Genomic DNA, 18,170 nt, shown 5'->3' on the forward strand with positions numbered 1-18,170 from the left:
CCAGTTTAGACAGCAAGTGGAAGTGTGTTTGTATACAATAGTGCTAAGATCAGACAGCACAGCACAATGACAACAAACCTATTACACTACTACAAATGAACACAGGAGTTGTGTGGGGGCAAATCAACATGAATGCAAATGTCAGACTTTAAAAAAAAACAAACAAAAAAAAAAGAAATAAAATCATGACAATTTATTCAGAAAAGGAATATGCACATAATACAGAAAAATAAACAAACAAACAAAAAAAAAAGAAATAAAATCATGACAATTTATTCAGAAAAGGAATATGCACATAATACATTCAAATACCAATATGTGACAAAGGCAACGAGGGGGTTAAGTATGAGTTTGGTGTGGAAACCATGCAGACATTTGTAATCAATACTTGTAGAAAAAATGACACATTGCTGAAGAATTGCTAAACTACTGAAACTGGCATTACAAACCAGGCACAAAAACATTGCAGCAACAGATGAAACTAACAATAATGAGGATTACAAAGTCACATCAATACATAACATCCAAGCACTTGATAACACTATTCTAATCGCCTTAATTGGCGGATTCGCGACCCCTATTGCTCATTATCAAGGCAGGAATCCGGCTGGCAGTGAAGGCGCGTGTACAACCGCACTCGGCTCTGGACCGCGGGAAACTGGCTCGCTGGAAGCGCGACCGTGCTCGCGTTCAGCGTACGCGCATTTCATTGATGAATCAGGCCCAGGATGTCTAATCTACAAGCAGACCTGGATGTACTGTTTGACTGGGCAGCCAAGTGGCAAATGACATTTAATATAGATAAATGTAAAGTATGCATTTGGGTGCCAACAACATGCATGCTTTATACTGTCTAGGGGGAATACATTTGGGGTCAGAAATGGACAAGGATCTGGGGGTTCTGGTAGATCATAGACTTAATAACAGCATGCAATATCTAAAGCTAACAAAGTACTTTCTTGTATTAAAAGAGGAATCAGACTGCAGAGATGGAGACATAATCCTGCCCCTGTACAAAGCATTGGTCAGACCACATCTGGAATATGCAGTCCACTTTTGGGCACCAGTTTCACAAAAAGGACATTGTTGAATTGGAGAGAGTGCAGAGAAGGGCAATTAAATTATTAAAGGGAATGGAGGAGCTCAGCTATGTAGAGAGATTAGTTGAACTGAATCTATTCTCCCTTTAAAAGAGACGTTTAAGGGGGGATATGATCACCCTGTATAAATATATAAATGGTCCATATAGAGAACTCTCTTCCCCATTATTCACTCTGAGATCATTACAAAGAACAAGAGGGCACTCTTTGCGTTTGGAGGAAAAGAAGTTTAAGCTCCGGATAAGGAAGGGAAGCACAGAATATAATTGGGTATTAAGGTTTTAAAGTAAAAATAACAGCGACTGTTGATCCAGGGAACATCCGATTGCCTCATGGAATTAGGAAGACATTTTTTTTCCCGTTGAAGCAAATCGTACCAGGTTTTTTTTGCCTTCCTCTGGACCAACTATGTTTTAAAGGGTTTTAAATCTGGGATATGTTTATTTCCCTAATGGTTTAAGTTGATGGACTTGTGTCTTTTTTCAACCTAACCTACTATGTAACTATGTTACATAGTAACCCCACTTAAGATGCCAGCTGCTACAAAGAAACTTAAATTTGTTTTACAAAACAGTTACAAATGTGGTAATGAATGTATCTTTAAAAAATGCACATTTAAACTCTGCCCAGTTTGATTATGACACTTCTAGTGCTACATAAATTACAGTACAGTTTAAAAGAGAAAAATTATGTGAAATCCCTAATCATGAAAACTACTAGCTTTTGATAAATATACTCTACATCCAAGTATGTATTCATTTTGTCAAGTAACCAAAGTCATCAGGCTGTTTAACACACACAAAAAAAATTGTCTCAACACTAACCTGTGGATTTTATCTTCTGACTGGTATTAATGGCACCGTCTTCATGATCAATTGGTTGACTGGAGAGAGAAAATATCCATATTTCTGCTACCTTGGCAGATGCTTCCTTCATGTTGCTAAAAAGGCTCAAGACTTGGCTTCCCTCAGATGGATGTTGCATAACCTGAAATAATAATAAAAAGATTGATAAACCTCCCTTGCAATGTTGACTTGGTAAATGTTCCTTTATTCACATCTCCATGTGGGAATAATCCTCCTGGCTGCCCACATCACAGCACACAATCTGAAAATGTGATGATAGTAGACATATACCCCCATGGTGACTTAGCCCCATGCAGTAGACCCATGAGGTCTTTCTGGAAGATTTGAACCATCCAATATTCTAGGAAGCCTCAAATCATCAGAACTTACTAAGGTTTGAAAAAACTAAGATGTATAATCTTAACAGTTGGTGCCTTTCCCCGGCTCGGTATTTTAGACTGATCTGGACAGAGGTGTACTTGAGGACCTTTTCCCACAAACTACATTTCAGTGCATTTTGACTGCAGGTTTGAGTTTGAAAGATTTTTTTTCCCCTTTCAACGACTACTTTATCAGTATTGTTTAGTGGTTTGTACTACAAGTTGGCCTACCTGGCTAGAATTTTTTTTTTTCAGTCTTTGTATTGAACTTTTTTGGATCAAATGTGGTATTAAACCTAAAACCCACCAGCATAAGGCTTCCAACTTACATTTAAACTCTTTATACAAAAGTACCCTTAATAGATACGGTGGCTTCAGAAAGTATTCAAACACCTTCAATTTTTTATTTTTGTTTAAATCTTAAAACTTCATTTAAACTTTTTTCTCAATAATCTATACTCAGTACCTGAAAATGACAATGCGAAAACAGAATTTGACAATTTTTTTAAAAAAAGAAAAAACTAAAATTTCACATTTGCATAAGTATTCAGACCCTTAACTTAGCTGAAGCACCTTTCAGCAATTCAAGCCTTAAGTCTTTTTAGATTTTCTGCCATCCTTTCCTGCAAATCCTCTCAAGCGTATTCAGGTTGGATGGGGACCTTGGTGGACAGCCATTTTCAGGTCTCTCCAGAGATGTTCAATAGGGTTCAAGTAAAAGCTCGGTCTGGGACAGTCACTAAGTTTTCCCTAAGCAACTTTTGGGTTGTCTTTGCTGTGTACTTTGGGTCATTGACATTACCCAACAGTACTGGGCAAGTGATGAGCAGTGCCTAGTTTCCTACAGACATAACACGTACAATTGGGGCCAAACAGTTCAATCTTGGTTTCTCAAAGTAGGGCTAAAATGATACGGTTAAAATTTCCTTCTTTGAAAAAAAGAAATATACGCAATTAGCCAAAAGATTAGGATGTATATAGCTAAAATAGAAGAGGCAAACAAAGGGTTTTCTTTTGCTAAATATATTATATAAGTTGTTTAGACAAGATACAGAAAAAAGTATTAATAGTTATCGGAAACTGTTGTTACATACGTGATTTCTCGGGATATGTGACAATAAAAACATACCTATTCATATATATTTATGATCTTGTTAAGTCCATAAAATATCCAGGATCCTAATATGCAATGTTTCATGACATAAATTATATATTTTGCAATATATTTGTCAGGATAAAAAGACTAATGAACCTTGCATTAACTGTTTGGAGCAACCTACCACTTTTATGGAGTTCCTAGTCAAAGATGGTTTATAATGTCATACCTACATTGAACTATGTATGTTATCTGAATATGCTTAACCTGTTAGACATCATGGTATGTTTATTCCTGTTGCCAAATGGTTTCTCAATTTTGTAATACCCTTTTTTAAAAAGTGTGTGTGTGTGTGTGTGTGTTCTAATTATTTTTACCAAACAGCAAATGAAAGCACATTATTTGGACACTGCTGTCAACCTATTACGGAAGAAGTACTATAGCAAAAAAGTTGATCGAAAAATTTTCCAACGAAAACAGAGTATGACTGAAAAAACAATTCAAAATTGCAGTAACAAGATAAGTAATTTAGTAACATAGTTTAAAATCCACTTAATTATAGGGAGGTTTCCTGCTTATGCCAAAAGTATTCCCAGAACCAAAGCAGTTGCCCTTTTAGACACTATCTGATATTTGATTTGAACATCTTGTATACGGTCCTCCTAATTTTAGTATGTGTGCACAAATCAAGAAAAGCTCTGGAAGCAAAGAGGGGTAAGCTCAAACCCTTTTCAAAATAGAACTAAAGTACTACTTTAAAAACTAGGATCAGGCAGGGCTTTATTACAGAAATAGAAAGATGATGTCCCTTCTGGTATAAGCATTTTTACCTGCCTGATAACCATCCCTTCTCTCAGCATACCCAGATTTTAGTGCACAGAAGATGACAGCGCACCACAGGTGAATACGCATTGGGTTTAGTTTGGCTTTAAACCCTTAGAGTGCAAAAGGGTCGCTGTTTGACATGTGTCTATATGGGTAGGAGTTCCCAAGTCAGAAAGTGATGCAAACTCACTCCAACACAAGCAAAAATTAAAATTTCAAATGAATGTGTTATTAACTAAAACGAAGATCTGCATAAAATAGGACTTTTACAAACACAGCGAACACAGTTTTTTTTTTCATGCCAAAAAAAGATTACAGAAATAGCACTAGGTTTTTGAGGTACTGCACATATTTAACTAAAATATAAAGACCACATAAATATAATAAATATTACAATTAACATATAATATACAACACAAACAATCATCTCTCCATTAGTATCACAAAATGGACACACAGGGAAAGGACAACAAGAGAAAGGAATGCTTAGACTCACATTTATTTAACTTTTACACCTTCTAACCTATACTCTAATTTTGATGTTCCTTCCAACAATACCATATAGATATAAATCTTTCACTTTTAGACCTTTTCAGAACATCTGGAAGGCCCTTCTTCCTTCTTAGGCTTACAGTTTGTTTCAAGGTTATTTACCCAGAGTGATTGCTGTTCCCTTGGTTTATGTTCTTTAACCAGGGTCCTTTACAGCAGACGCATACTCGGGCATGATGCTTCCTACCTCTCACCTACATCGATGGAACACTAAGATGGGAGTCTCATCACCGGTGTTGAACCTATGGGCTTGGTTAGCTCCTCCTACCCCTCTGGACTCTACATGTACTGGTAGCTATTTTTTAAAAATATTTTTACAGGATTTAGGTAATGGGTTATCTGGTGCCATCTCCCACTGGCTGCCCTGATAGCTATTTATAATGTTTAAGCATGTGAGAAGGCCACATAGAACACTAGGTTGGTACGACCGAGGGCCACCAGTGGATAGATGCGATAAAATATAGCATCCTCCCTTAGTGGGTCCCTCAGGCATGTATTAAATGCTTGTACTACATGGGTAGAGTTGGCCGGAACTTAACCTCCTGGGCGTTACACTAATATCTAGATTTCTGTTCCAAAAGCGTTACACTGTTTTTCATGAAATTTTTTTTTTTATAAATTGTAGACCTGTAACTTACAGAAATATGTCCGAACAGGGTTCTAGTAGATATCATGAATATAAAAAATGTTTCAAAACACAATCATGTAAAAAAAAAAAAAAAAAAAAAAAAAAAAATTTTTAAAAAAAAAAAAAAAAAAAAAAAAAAAAAAAAAAAAAAAATACTTTTAATAAAATTAAAGACACAAAAAATCAGCTTAAACAAGAATACATAAATAAATGAAAAATACTGAAAATGGGATAATTCGGTATACTGTATAGTAATATATTTTTCTAAAACACCTCCCTAGTGTCCGTCACATACCTATAGACAAAACCACATAAATATATTCTCTATTATTTCGTATTGGATTGGATACAGGACTTTGTATTCAATCCAATACAAAATGAGATCAAAATTCAAACTCTCATTTTGTATTGGATTGAATACAAACTCCTGTATCCAATCCAATACAAAATGAGAGTTTGAATTTACCAATTACATACTTTGTATTTATTTTGAATTATTTTGTATTGGATTGGATACAGGAGTTTGTAGTCAATCCAATACAAAATGTGTTTGAATGAGTTCCAATTTGAATTTCCTGCACACGCGCTGATGTCATCGTACGCGCCGACGTACACGCTACGAAGGGAGAAGAAGCCGGCCTCTTCTTCCCGGAGAAGGCACCCGACGCTGGAGGATGACGCCGGAGATCGACGCTAGATGATCGCAGTGGGACCTTTCATACAGTGAGAAAAGTTCGGGGTTATCGATAATTGTAATTATTTTAAACCCGAACCAAGGTCGGGGTTATCGCTCAGGTGGTTAAAACACTCTCCCTGAAGGCTCAAGCTCATATAAAAGATACCATTCCATGAAGATTCTCAAATATTTAAGATAATATTTAGTGAATGGTTCTCTGTATACTTACCTCATTCACTTTCTTGACTTATGCCTTAGTTAACTGTATTATGCAAGTGTTCAGAATTTCGTGTATTATTATACTGTTTGTCTGGTAAAGCTTATAGTTCTGGTTGTGCGGGTTCCCCGGGGCAGGATTTGTTTATCCCCAATGTAGACCGACACTTCCCCCACATAGGCCTACCGTCCTTGATAGATGGAAGTTTGAGATTCTTTGATCCCAGCGCTATAGCATCTCTATGATACATTCTTTGGGAAAACTCCAATCTCCTATTCTAAGTTGAATTCTTTCTGTTCCAAGCTACATGACCTTAAGCTACTAGACATGTGGCGCACTCCACACCCGACAACCAAAGACTAACATTTTTACTCAAATCCGCACTGTATTCATTCCCGCAAAGATTATATACTAGTGAGTCATCCTGCATCTGACTGGCACCCTGATGCTTCCATAGACTCCTGTCTATGGTCCGATCACTCCTCAGTTTCGCTGACCCAAATTCCACAAGCAGGCCCTAGAGAATGGACATTGAAGTTTAACAACTCCCTGTTCAAAGACTCAATATGTGTGAAGGCGATCCTAGATACCATTACCAATTTTATTGGGGACCATTCCTCGGAGCCCACTTCCCTTCCTACTCAATGGGAAGCTATGAAGGCTGTTCTCAGGGGGTTCTAATACAGCAAGGGGCCAGACTTAAAAAGTCTAGATCGCAAGATATTAAACGCACATCTGTTTCTTAGAACATCTACATAAGCAAAACATGGCCCCTGATGTATTTCTAGACTTGACAGCGGCTAGAGCACACCTTTTGGAATTATATGATTTAGTACATCAATGCCACCTTCTATACAGACAGCAAATGGTGTGATGACCTCCATTCCCAGGGATACCCTGCTGTTATTCCATTAATACTCCTCAGATTTATATCAAATTCGACCTAACCCCGTGACTCTGCCCCATCTTCAAAAATTTATATTAGAAACAGCCCTTCTGGTACTAGACTACTAGAGGTGATATCTCATCTAGAATCCCCATTTACTGAGGAAGAGGTCTCTGCCTCAATAAAATCTACGCCAGCTGGTAAAACCCCAGGCCCAGATGGGTTTACCCCCATGGTTTTTCAAAATACATGCTATTACTCTTGTTCCTTTGCTAACTAAAGTTTTCTACTCCATATCTACGGATACACCATTTCCATCACAGAGTTTATAAGCACACATTACAGTCCTCCCCAAACCAGTCAAGGATCACACGATATGCTCAAATTACAGGCCCATATCATTGATAAATGTTCATGCAAAAATATTCTCTAAATTGATAGCTAACAGAATTTCCCCATGCATGCCAACATTACTTCAAATAGATCAAACTGGGTTTATTTACAGGAGGAAAGCAAAGGATAACACCATTAAGACAATTTTACTCACCTAATATGCTAAATCCTAATCTGCAGGAACACCTATGTGCCTTTTATCAGTAGACGCCAAAAAGGCCTTTGACAGAGTTACCTGGCAGTTCACCGGCGTTACGCCAGGTGGGTTTGGGCCCCAGTATGATCTTTAGAATCTCAACATTATACTCTTCACCAAGAGCTTGTGTACAGGTCAACATTGCTTTATCTGAATCTTTCCAAATCTTGAACATCACAAAACAAGGTTGTCCTCTCTTGCTGTATGCACTGATTACGGAGCACTTGGCCGTGGCCTTGCGCTAAAATCCAGATGTTAAGGGCGTCAGGATAGGGGATTCACAATATAAACTCTCACTATATGCAGATGATCTGCTTTTGTACATAACATCTCCACACACCACGATACCTTCTGTACTAAAGAAATTCTACAAATGTATTCTCTATAGTAACTTTAAGGTAAAAAACTCAAAGTCTGAATCCTTAATATTACTCTAGTCAAATGTCATCTATCTGTACCAATACTGTCTTTAGGATTTGCAACAAAACAATAAGAATTTGGGTATACTGATTACATCTAATCCCCCTAAATTATTTACATTTAATTACACCCCACTAAAGAGTAAACTTCAATCTGACCTCCAGAAATATGAAATCCTACCCCTGACTTGGTTCACACATATTAATACCCTCAAAATGGATATTCTCATATCCTTACTGGATAATCTATGTAAACTGCAGGTTTTTTCGAGACCTTATATGGAGAGTAAAGCGTCTCCGCTTAGCATTCCCTACCCTAGCCAAATTCAAGACCAAGAGTGGAGTAGGGGGTCCCAGATATCATCTCCTCTTACCGGGCATCTGTCCTAGTACACCTGATAGATTGGTTTTATAATAGAGAGTCAAAGGGATGGGTATTGTTAGAGGAGTCTTTCTCTCTAATTAGTCTCAGGTCCTTACCTTGGGTGGTCTGGTTTTTTTACAACCAATCTTCCCTATACCTAGGCTCACCATTGACTTATTACAAAACAGGGATTTACCTATTAGAACAGGTCAACAACAATCAACAGGACCAGGCCCCATAACGCCATTATTTGATAACCCAGCATTCCCAGCGATGGGTGTAACACGATTCCTATCTTGGTCCGCCTATTATGATCGCCATTTTAAGAGTATACTCCACAATGGGCGGGTTCCTCCTATGTCATCCCTTAATATAATAAATAGAAGAAAGTTGTTATCATGGCACTTGTATAGACAACTGTCCTCCTTTGTGACTTCCCTCACCAATACATCACTGTTACATAGGGGCTTGACAGAATTTGAGGCAATAATCAGCTTGACTGTTCGTCCCACGCATGTTATCTCTGTTGTATGGACTAATTGCCCAGAACTCGGATTCCACTACCCCTGTGTATACCACCCTATTGGGAGAGAGATTTGGCTGGATCGATAACTGCAGAGGATTGGGAGAAATCCTTTATCCTTACACATAAGTTTGCACTGACATGCAAAAAGCAGGAGGCTAACTACAAGATACTATCTAGATGGTATTATTGCCCTGTACACTTGCATCAAATCTCCTCCCTGCAGTCCGATAGATGATGGCGTTGTCACTCGCAAAGCGGAGCAATGCTTCATTTATGGTGGGAATGCCCAACCATATTCTGTTTTTGGGAAACAATTATTCATTTGTTCAATGGTTGCGCTGGGTCTGCTATCCCTAATAATCCTAAGGTGACTTATCTATGGTCGCTCAAAAACATCAGGAAGGGTGTACTTCCCCACCTTCTCACGGCTGCAAGGGTCCTAATCCTGAGACTATGAAAAACAATCTACAGCGCCTATTAAGGACTGGGTTTCATAGCTCAAGAAAATTCATTATATGGAAATGCTGGTCGCAGAGGATGAGGATTGAATGGAGCAGTTAAAAATAACCTGGTCCGCTTGGGACTGGTTTAAAGAATCTCCCCAATTCCAAACAAATATACAATAGAGAAAATAATGGTCAATTGGGCTTCCTGTTGCAGTATTCAGGGCTACCTTCCTGAATTTATTATCCGTGTTTTTGTCTACCCCTCCCCCCTCCATCCCCTAAGGGCTATTTTATTGTTTTTGTTTCCGATTTAGGTTTGTCCTTTTCCCCCTATTTTTGCTGGTACCGACCATAGGTTTATATTACATTTTGGACCCTAGCTCCACTTATGAGCGATTTCACAAAAACCTTGCATTGTTGTATGTTTAAATGGATCAGTATGTGTAATTCTTGTAATTCTAAGTGCTTAGGTTGGAATATAGATATATTTCATATTCATAGACCAATGATTGTTTATATTGTGATTGTATTGTATGTGTCTTGATTATTTGTATGTATGTTATTTATTTTGTAAACTCAAAAATTATTTAAAAGAAAATTATGATGGAAAAAAAAACCTAGATCGTCTGTGATCACACCTTCTACAATTTGTGGAGTTATTTCCCTCACCTTATCCCAAAATGGCCTCAAAACATGAAACAAAGTCCCTTTCTCCAACAAATATCTGGTATGCTCAAATTAAATTGTCCTTTCTGTCTCAGAAAACGCTGCACTCGAAATAGGACATTGATACTCAAACTCCAAAAACCACGGTCTTCAATCCCCTGGGGAAAATCAGGGTTTCCAAAAATTGGTTGCAGTGGAGATGGACTAGGAGATAAAATATTCCTATGAAAAAAAATGATCTCACATCTTCCATGAACAAATTATGGGATTTTGGTTAATCTGTTGTACCTTATACTTGGATACCCATGGCAGTGTTTTTAGGGGGTATGTACTAAATGTTTGCACTTTACCTACCCATTACGTATACTTCTCATGTCTGCACCTACCCATTACGTGTACTTCTCATGTCTGCACCTACCCATTACGTGTACTTCTCATGTCTGCACCAATCAACAACTAGTCAATGATGCTCCCACTAATAAAAATAAAAATTTGGAATCCGCAAAGATATCCAAACCGCATATCTTTTTGGGCAAAAACAGCAATTCTCTCTGAATACGAGGTTTACCTTTTCCCCATATAAAATTTAAATATGTAGCTGACAGAAGAATGACCTAGCTATCCTCAAAGGTAATGCCTGGAACAAGAAAAGAAATTATGGCAGTACTTAAATCTTAATAGAAACCTGGCCAAACCAGGAAAAAGTACCTTTTTCTGTTACTTTTGCAAATTTCAATTTGGAAACCAAAAGTTAGAAAAATTCAATTGGAAGATCTGGGATAAATCTCTGGGTGAAAAAAAGTACTCAGATATTTTATCACCCATTTCCTGCCCATCTAAAGGAGTAGGACATCCTCAATGCGGTGCATAACGGTTCTAATGTTAGTATAAATATCAATGGAGAAAGTGGGTATCCCTGTTGTGTCCCATTATGGATAAAATAAAAACAAATTATGTTTTGATACAAAACCATTGATTTTAATATTTGCAGAAGGTTGATAGTATATCGAAGAAATCCAGGCCAACATATTTCTCCCTCAACCAATATGTTTAGGTGTCCGAATCAGAAAGTTCCATATATCCTGGAACTGCCAGTTCACTGAACTTGCAAATATACTAAACTCCTTTATACTTCTAATCTCCTGAGTAACTTTGATAAGCCAATGGATATTGTCTATTATATAATGATGGCTCTTTGCCTACACAAAAAAAGTGTCCCCTGCAGGAAGACCACCTGTGCCTCCTGACGATGTAAATCATCTACTACAGACAACAGTTTCTCAGGAGAATTTAGACCCTTTACATTCCATGATATAAATTGTCAGGAGGTGCTTGAAAGTACGTCATAGATCAGGTGTAAAAATCCTAAGACCCTAAATTGATATTGAACTTTGGAGTAATTTTTTTCTTCATCTGTTGCCCTATTATAGAAGACGTGCTGCTCAGGTGGTACATCTGTTTCAGCCAGATAAAAAAAAAAAAAGTTTCACCCTGGCTAGGGCAACTGCTGTAAAGAAACAAGTTGGGTCATCTAGACAATGCAAAATACCTGGTATTCCATCTCTGCTAACTAGCAAATGAAGTGAGAACCCCCTACCTGTTATAAATGATAAATACATAACACAAAACACATAACAGAAGGATTTTTGTAGTACACGTAGATCAAGTATGAAATTCTTACAACCTCTAAGATGATATTTCATTTTTTAATTATTTTTTCTTTATCTGTTCACACGTTGGGAGTAACTGGTCCGGACAGTCAGACAGTTCATACCTTGCCGATATGCCATCCCTGCCAGCTTGCAATTGATATGGGAATCCCAACCTTTATCGAATAATAATGGCATGCAAAGATTGTCAGGAGGGGGTTTTGTTGCAACACTTTAGATCAAGTGTTAGTTTGATTATTTCATAAAAAAATTTTTTATCCTGACCTTGGGCAGCATTCATAATTTCTTCTTTCAATTTATATGACTGCAGCAGACAAATAATATCCCTAGGACATTTTACATCCAAGCTCTTGGACCCCGATACCCGATGGACGCAGTCCATTTCAATTATAGTGTCCTTGGGCCTCCCCAGTATCATATTAGATAAAGTCATTACACTAACAGCAAGGTCCTTGAACTTAACAGACTCCAGTATTCCTCTTATCCGAATATTATTTTGCCTACTTCTATTTCTTTTACTCCAAGTAACTTTTGGATGATATATCAATTAGCAGCATGTGTATTTGAACAATAATATTCTGATTTGCTTGTGCTCTTGGATCAGTCACATCTTTTTTCACCTCCTCATAACGCTCCTGAAAATCTTGTTTGATTACTGCTATGATGGAATAAAAAGAGAAAGGAAAGCTTACTATATTCTAAAATTTTCCCAAAAAATCTTCGGGGGAAAAACACTCATGTTGGAACTCTAGAATTTCCACTATATCCACAGGTAAAGAAGAGGAGGCAGCAGTATAATTAACAAGATTAGCTACACTGGCCCGAGTCTCTGCATTAATCTCTCCTGTTGCTAGGGATTCCTGCTCTGGATGTTGTACTGAATATCATTGCTTGTTGCCTGCAGAGAGAGGCTATCACCTACTACCACCCACTTAGGAATCCCCTCTTTAACTGTGTCCCCTCCAAGGGGTTCCCCTCGGTTATACTTGGCAGCAAAATCTTTATATATCTTGTATACTTGTATAGCTAACTGTTAGTCTAGTTCTCTCAGTAAAGTCCAAGGAACACCGCTTGTTTTGTATTTTTTTACTTTTACTCACTAATAAATCGTGCATAAACAAAATTTTTAAGTTACAGGAGGACACAACAAAACATACAGAGATCAAAACTATGCATACATACACGAATGCTAGCACTATCTAACTGTCCCTAGCAAGTGAACACTTGCAATGTATACAAAAGGACACACTAAAAGTTCCTTGGCTTCAGTAAGAGCATTTCACGATTTCCTCAGCAAACAGACGTTAAGCTTCTCCTGGCGGTGTTCCTTCTTGAGTCCCCCTTTCCACCTCAAATGAAAACCTGTTATCAGGAAAGTTTGTGATCACTCCCAGTTGGTCCACAAACTCTCAACTTAAACTTACAATTGTCTGAATCTACAACACAAACAGGTTTACCTAACAATGGCATGCCAAATGGTCCCTTGGATAAACTGATATGTATGTTTGTGTCTAAAAATCCCATCCCAGGGCTTGTTCCACTGATTGTCTGTGCTACTCAAAACATTGGTCGGAGGCGGCTAGCTCCTTCCCCACACACTTACCCGGACATTGCAAAGGTCATCCCCCCATAAATTTATAACAATGTTTAGTGAAGAAACCTTGTGGTTCCTGAAATTGTGTACATGTACATCTACTTCTACTAAACCCCCATCTTAAACCACAGGCTTACCCTCATATTGGGCCTTCAAACAGGTGTGTAAGATAAAGCTCCAAAGATCAAACCCTATCACATTATTTAACGGTTACATGCTAGAGCGCCTACTGCTCAATGCAATTATAGCATTTAAAAATGCTGTAATATAAAAAAAAAAAAAAAAAAAAAAAAGCTACAAGCTAGCATATCCAAATATTTAAATTCCTTCGACCAGTAAATTGTACACGGAGCTATAAAAAAAATAAACAAACAACATATTTCCATGTTTATATTGGAAAATTGGACTATATATTGGCACTCACCTCTGCCATGTTGATGCATCCAATTGCTAGTGTTTTGTAACCCAGAATTGTTCGATTTTTATATCTTTTCCTCCTTTGAAGCATTATTTGTAGTTTATTTCCTTCCCTTTTTAAAAAGTGGGGGTACTAATTAAAAAAAAAAAAAAAAAAACGGCAATTACATTACAGATGCATGTCATGTTCAAAAACATCAGTGCTGTAAAACGCTTAAAAAAAAAAAAAAAAAAAAAAAAAAAAAAAACATGAATTTAAAGAAAATGGCATTTTAATGTACATAAATAAAAGTTATCTGAAATTTACAACAAAACAGCAATACCTGTAGTGAAAACGTCAGTGCAAGATCTGTTTCTACTTGCCCACTAGGTGGCAGCACAATCTCATGAGAGCGAAGAATACGTTTTGAACCCTAGTATAAAAAAAAAAAATATATATATATATATTTTAAAAAAATTACATTCGACAAATCTTACACATTGAACTTGTATTATAAAAAAAAAAAAAAATTCTATAACTAAATTGCACTGGCTTTTCAAGCTGAACTGATTACAGCATGCCAATACTGAACATAAAAAAAATGGTATATTGCAGCTTGCCAAACTTTCGTTCTGCTGTCCCAAAAACAGCAGTTCATGAAAAGGTGTCCTGACATTTATCCCTATATGGCTACTCTTAACAACTGACTGTTCTAACTAGAGGTGCCTACACCTGTTTGTAGAGTAGATAGGACAATTGGCCACTGTTTGTCAGTTGAAAGAGATGGCATTTCTCTGTTTAGAGACAAACACAGCAAAAAACAGGGTTTGTCTAAAATATAGGCCATTGGTCACTTATCTAAAAAGGTCAGTTATTTTTTTTCTTTGGAATGCCCTTTTATTGTTCTTTGTGGCTTTTTTTAACATTAGCTGTGAGCCACAGGTTATAATGTTTGCGTCTTAAAATTATTGCACATGGAAACATATTTAGCTTCAAAGAAGAGAAGCAGACAGTTTCACAGGTATAGATTTGTGACAGGTAGGTATATATTTAGGCCCCCAATGCTCCTCGCTATGTTAGAGGCTCCGGGGTCCCCAATTTGCATTTTCAACTTAGGACTTCTAGTTGCACTTTCCTCTGAAACAGCAACCCCAAAGTTCAATTTTCATAACTGTTTATATTTGTGACCCTCATATCTTGAAATTCTTTAAGGCTGGGGGGCTGAAATTGTAGTAACTAGTATCCATGAGGGTCCCCTGTACACCCTGAAAATTACAGGTCATTGTGACATACAGTTTAGGAGATATGGAGGTTTGAACACAGAGAGCTGTGAGGATGCAGAACCACATGCAGACTTCACAGTTCTAGCAGTGGATACATTTTACTGGCAGCTTTTTTTTTTTTTTTTTTTTTAAATAGAGATTACATCTCCTGCTATGAGATGGGGGCGGGGCTGCCTGTGTCCCACTCACATGAAGGCTGAACTGTGTGCTCACCTCTCATCCTAGCAGCAATCCTCTGAACGGATGACACAGAGCACAAAGCAGCCTCACTGAGATCCGTGCAGAGAATGACAGCTGGCGAGGAGAGGTGGGCGGGGTATTCAGAGCAGCTGGGCGGAGCAACTGGATAAAACCCTCTGGGGGGAACTATGCCAGGTATTAAATCTTCAGACTGCAAACTCTTGATGATGGTAAAAGGGTTATAAAGTAGATTTTCCAGTGCTTTTACTTGTGTCCACAGGCTTTCAGTTAATAAAATATTTTCATTGTCCAGTTCTTTAGGAAAGTAATCAAATAAGTGCTTCCCCAGCGTGTTGTTTGATCCAAAATACCTCCTTTTCTTGCACGTCTTCAAAATTGCATCTGTTTTAGGGGCCCCGACTGCATCAGTTACTTGCCTCAATTTGCCAATTAGAGTAGCTGCATGGCGATCTTCCAATCCATCTCTTACTGCAAGTTGCAGAGTATGAACAGCACAACACATATGTTGAATAGTAGTACACTTGGATGCTTCTTCTACAATGTTATCCAAAATGTCACTATTCTACAATGTTATCCAAAATGTCACTATTCTCTTCGCTTTCACTTTCTCCAATACTTGCAGAACTGTCTTCCTTTAATATCTGTCTGTCACATTCTTCACCTAGTTTATTCATGGTCTCAATTGTGCTCAACATATACAAGCCCTATCTGTCACAATACAGAAAATCTGTTCAAAATGATTCAAAAACAATTTCAAAATCATTTAAAACATCCTCCACTAACTTCTGAAGATAGTCACTGGTGTGATGTGCCTGGGAGTCCTTTACGCCCAAGGTTTGCGTTATTGTTTTCTTATTTTCATCAACAAATCTAACATTAATAGCAAAATAATTGACTCTGTGACGTGTGCATGCATTCATTTTTATGAAGACAAAATGTCCCTTCAGACCTTAGAATTGTAAATACTCCTTTCTACATTTGGCCTCTTCAATTAAAGGTTCCCTTATACACCAAGTTTTAATCCATTTCTCCATTTAGGCCTAAAAAGGCTGGCTGTGAAAAGAAAGATAATGGTACACTACCATTTCAATAATGTCATTGTTATGGTAACTTTGTCAGATATAAAGAATGATTCTTAGTTGTGTTGGGTCTCCAGTAGATTTCTGAACATTTTTTATCCCAGAAGTAGATCGAATATTTTCATTGATATCTTTCTCATTCACAACTTCTAACACTTTAGGATGAATGCGCTGCAAGTGTCTTTTCAAATTTGATGCTCTTGTAGGTGCATTTTTGTTAGACCCACTGAAAATGCTAATTTTTGCATCACATTGTTTTTCACCATCATCTTCAAGAATACATTGGCACACGTAATGTTTCCCATCACCTGAAAATGTAGAGTGCTCATAAACAGCAGACTTGATCATGTTTGTTGACAGACTTTACCATTGTGAATGGGGTGCCTTTTTTAGTAAAATATAAATATAAAATATGTTGTATTAACTAGCATAATATTTGATTTAAATACAAACATACACGGTCCTGCACTATTGCAAACATACATACAACACGGCACTATACACACAAATAAGCTATAGCCCTGCACTAAACCTAGACATAATTTGTCCTATACAGAAAAACATGCACAAACATATATACTATACACACACACACACACACACACACACACACACACAACACAGACCCCTACATTTTATTCAGAAACATACACACAATATGCACTATACACAAACATTCATACATTCCTGCACCATACACACAAACATTCATACATTCCTGCACCATACACACAAACATTCATACATTCCTGCACCATACACACAAACATACACATAGTGCTGCAGTTTTATCCAGAAACATGCACACAGCCTTCTGTCATTTTACACAGAAGCAGCCATGCATTTTTTAAATAAGCATGAACACTTACAGTTGAATCCAAAAAGCTTTTCCTCCCAAGTTCTTCCAAGCTCTTTTAGCAGACAGAGGAAGTTGAGCAGATGCTGCTGCCTTTATCTTTGTTTGCTGATCTTCTGCTGAAGAAAGGGCAGTGGGAGGCTCCAGGGCCAGGGGGGCACTTAACTAACTTCCTAGTTTTAGGTGGTGTGCAAAATGATGTTAAAGTTCAGCCCTGGATGAGAGCATATATGGAGAGTGCAGACAGGACGCCCGAACACACATCAGGCCATAGCACTCACCTACACCTATATCATTACACTTGTTTACACTCAAATGAACTTGTTAAACACAATATATCTGAAATAAAATAAAACACTTTTTGTAATGTACGTAATCCAGATTACAATAATGTGAATGCCAGGTTTTATATTAGCTCAGCTGAACTTCACACTAGTAGAAATACAACTATGCATTGGGCTTTATTCTTAAATCAAAGAAGTACCTAATAATGACTATTGTTTGTGAAATAGGACAATTGAACTTGCTATATTTTTTTATTACCGTGTTTCCCCGATGATAAGGCATCCCCATCAAATAAGCCACCCCCCCGATTTTTTCTCAAATAATTAAAATAAGGCTCCCCCCGCTAATAAGACATCCTCCGATACCCGATACTGTGTGACTCCTTGATGCTGGCTGCAGTGCAGAGCGAAACTGAAAGTAACAAGCCCGCACACGCGCCCCCACGACCCCGCACCAGGAAGGACAAGCATGCTGCTGATCCCTGCCATAACGGAGTCTGTTACCCGGCCGTAGAAGCAAATAAAAAGTAAGTCAGTGATCAGAAGGGGACAACCAATGGCACATGAGTGATTAGAAGGGGAATATGAATG

The 18,170-nt window shown here is 37.7% G+C and overlaps 1 protein-coding gene across 1 annotated transcript in view; it reads right to left on the minus strand.

Annotated features, from left to right (window-relative positions):
- The window catches only part of PACS2 (phosphofurin acidic cluster sorting protein 2), a 171,531-nt gene that overhangs the window by 139,700 nt on the left and 13,661 nt on the right, over positions 1–18,170 (minus strand). The window contains exons 3-5 of the mRNA XM_072428760.1: positions 14,220–14,309; positions 13,904–14,029; positions 1,925–2,087 (exon numbers count right to left, since the gene is read on the minus strand). Coding sequence (XP_072284861.1) covers positions 1,925–2,087; positions 13,904–14,029; positions 14,220–14,309 — 379 coding nt within the window. The remainder of the gene's footprint in view (positions 1–1,924; positions 2,088–13,903; positions 14,030–14,219; positions 14,310–18,170) is intronic.

This window comes from Pyxicephalus adspersus, chromosome 12 (assembly GCF_032062135.1).
Source record: "Pyxicephalus adspersus chromosome 12, UCB_Pads_2.0, whole genome shotgun sequence".
NCBI classification, from domain to species: domain Eukaryota; kingdom Metazoa; phylum Chordata; class Amphibia; order Anura; family Pyxicephalidae; genus Pyxicephalus; species Pyxicephalus adspersus.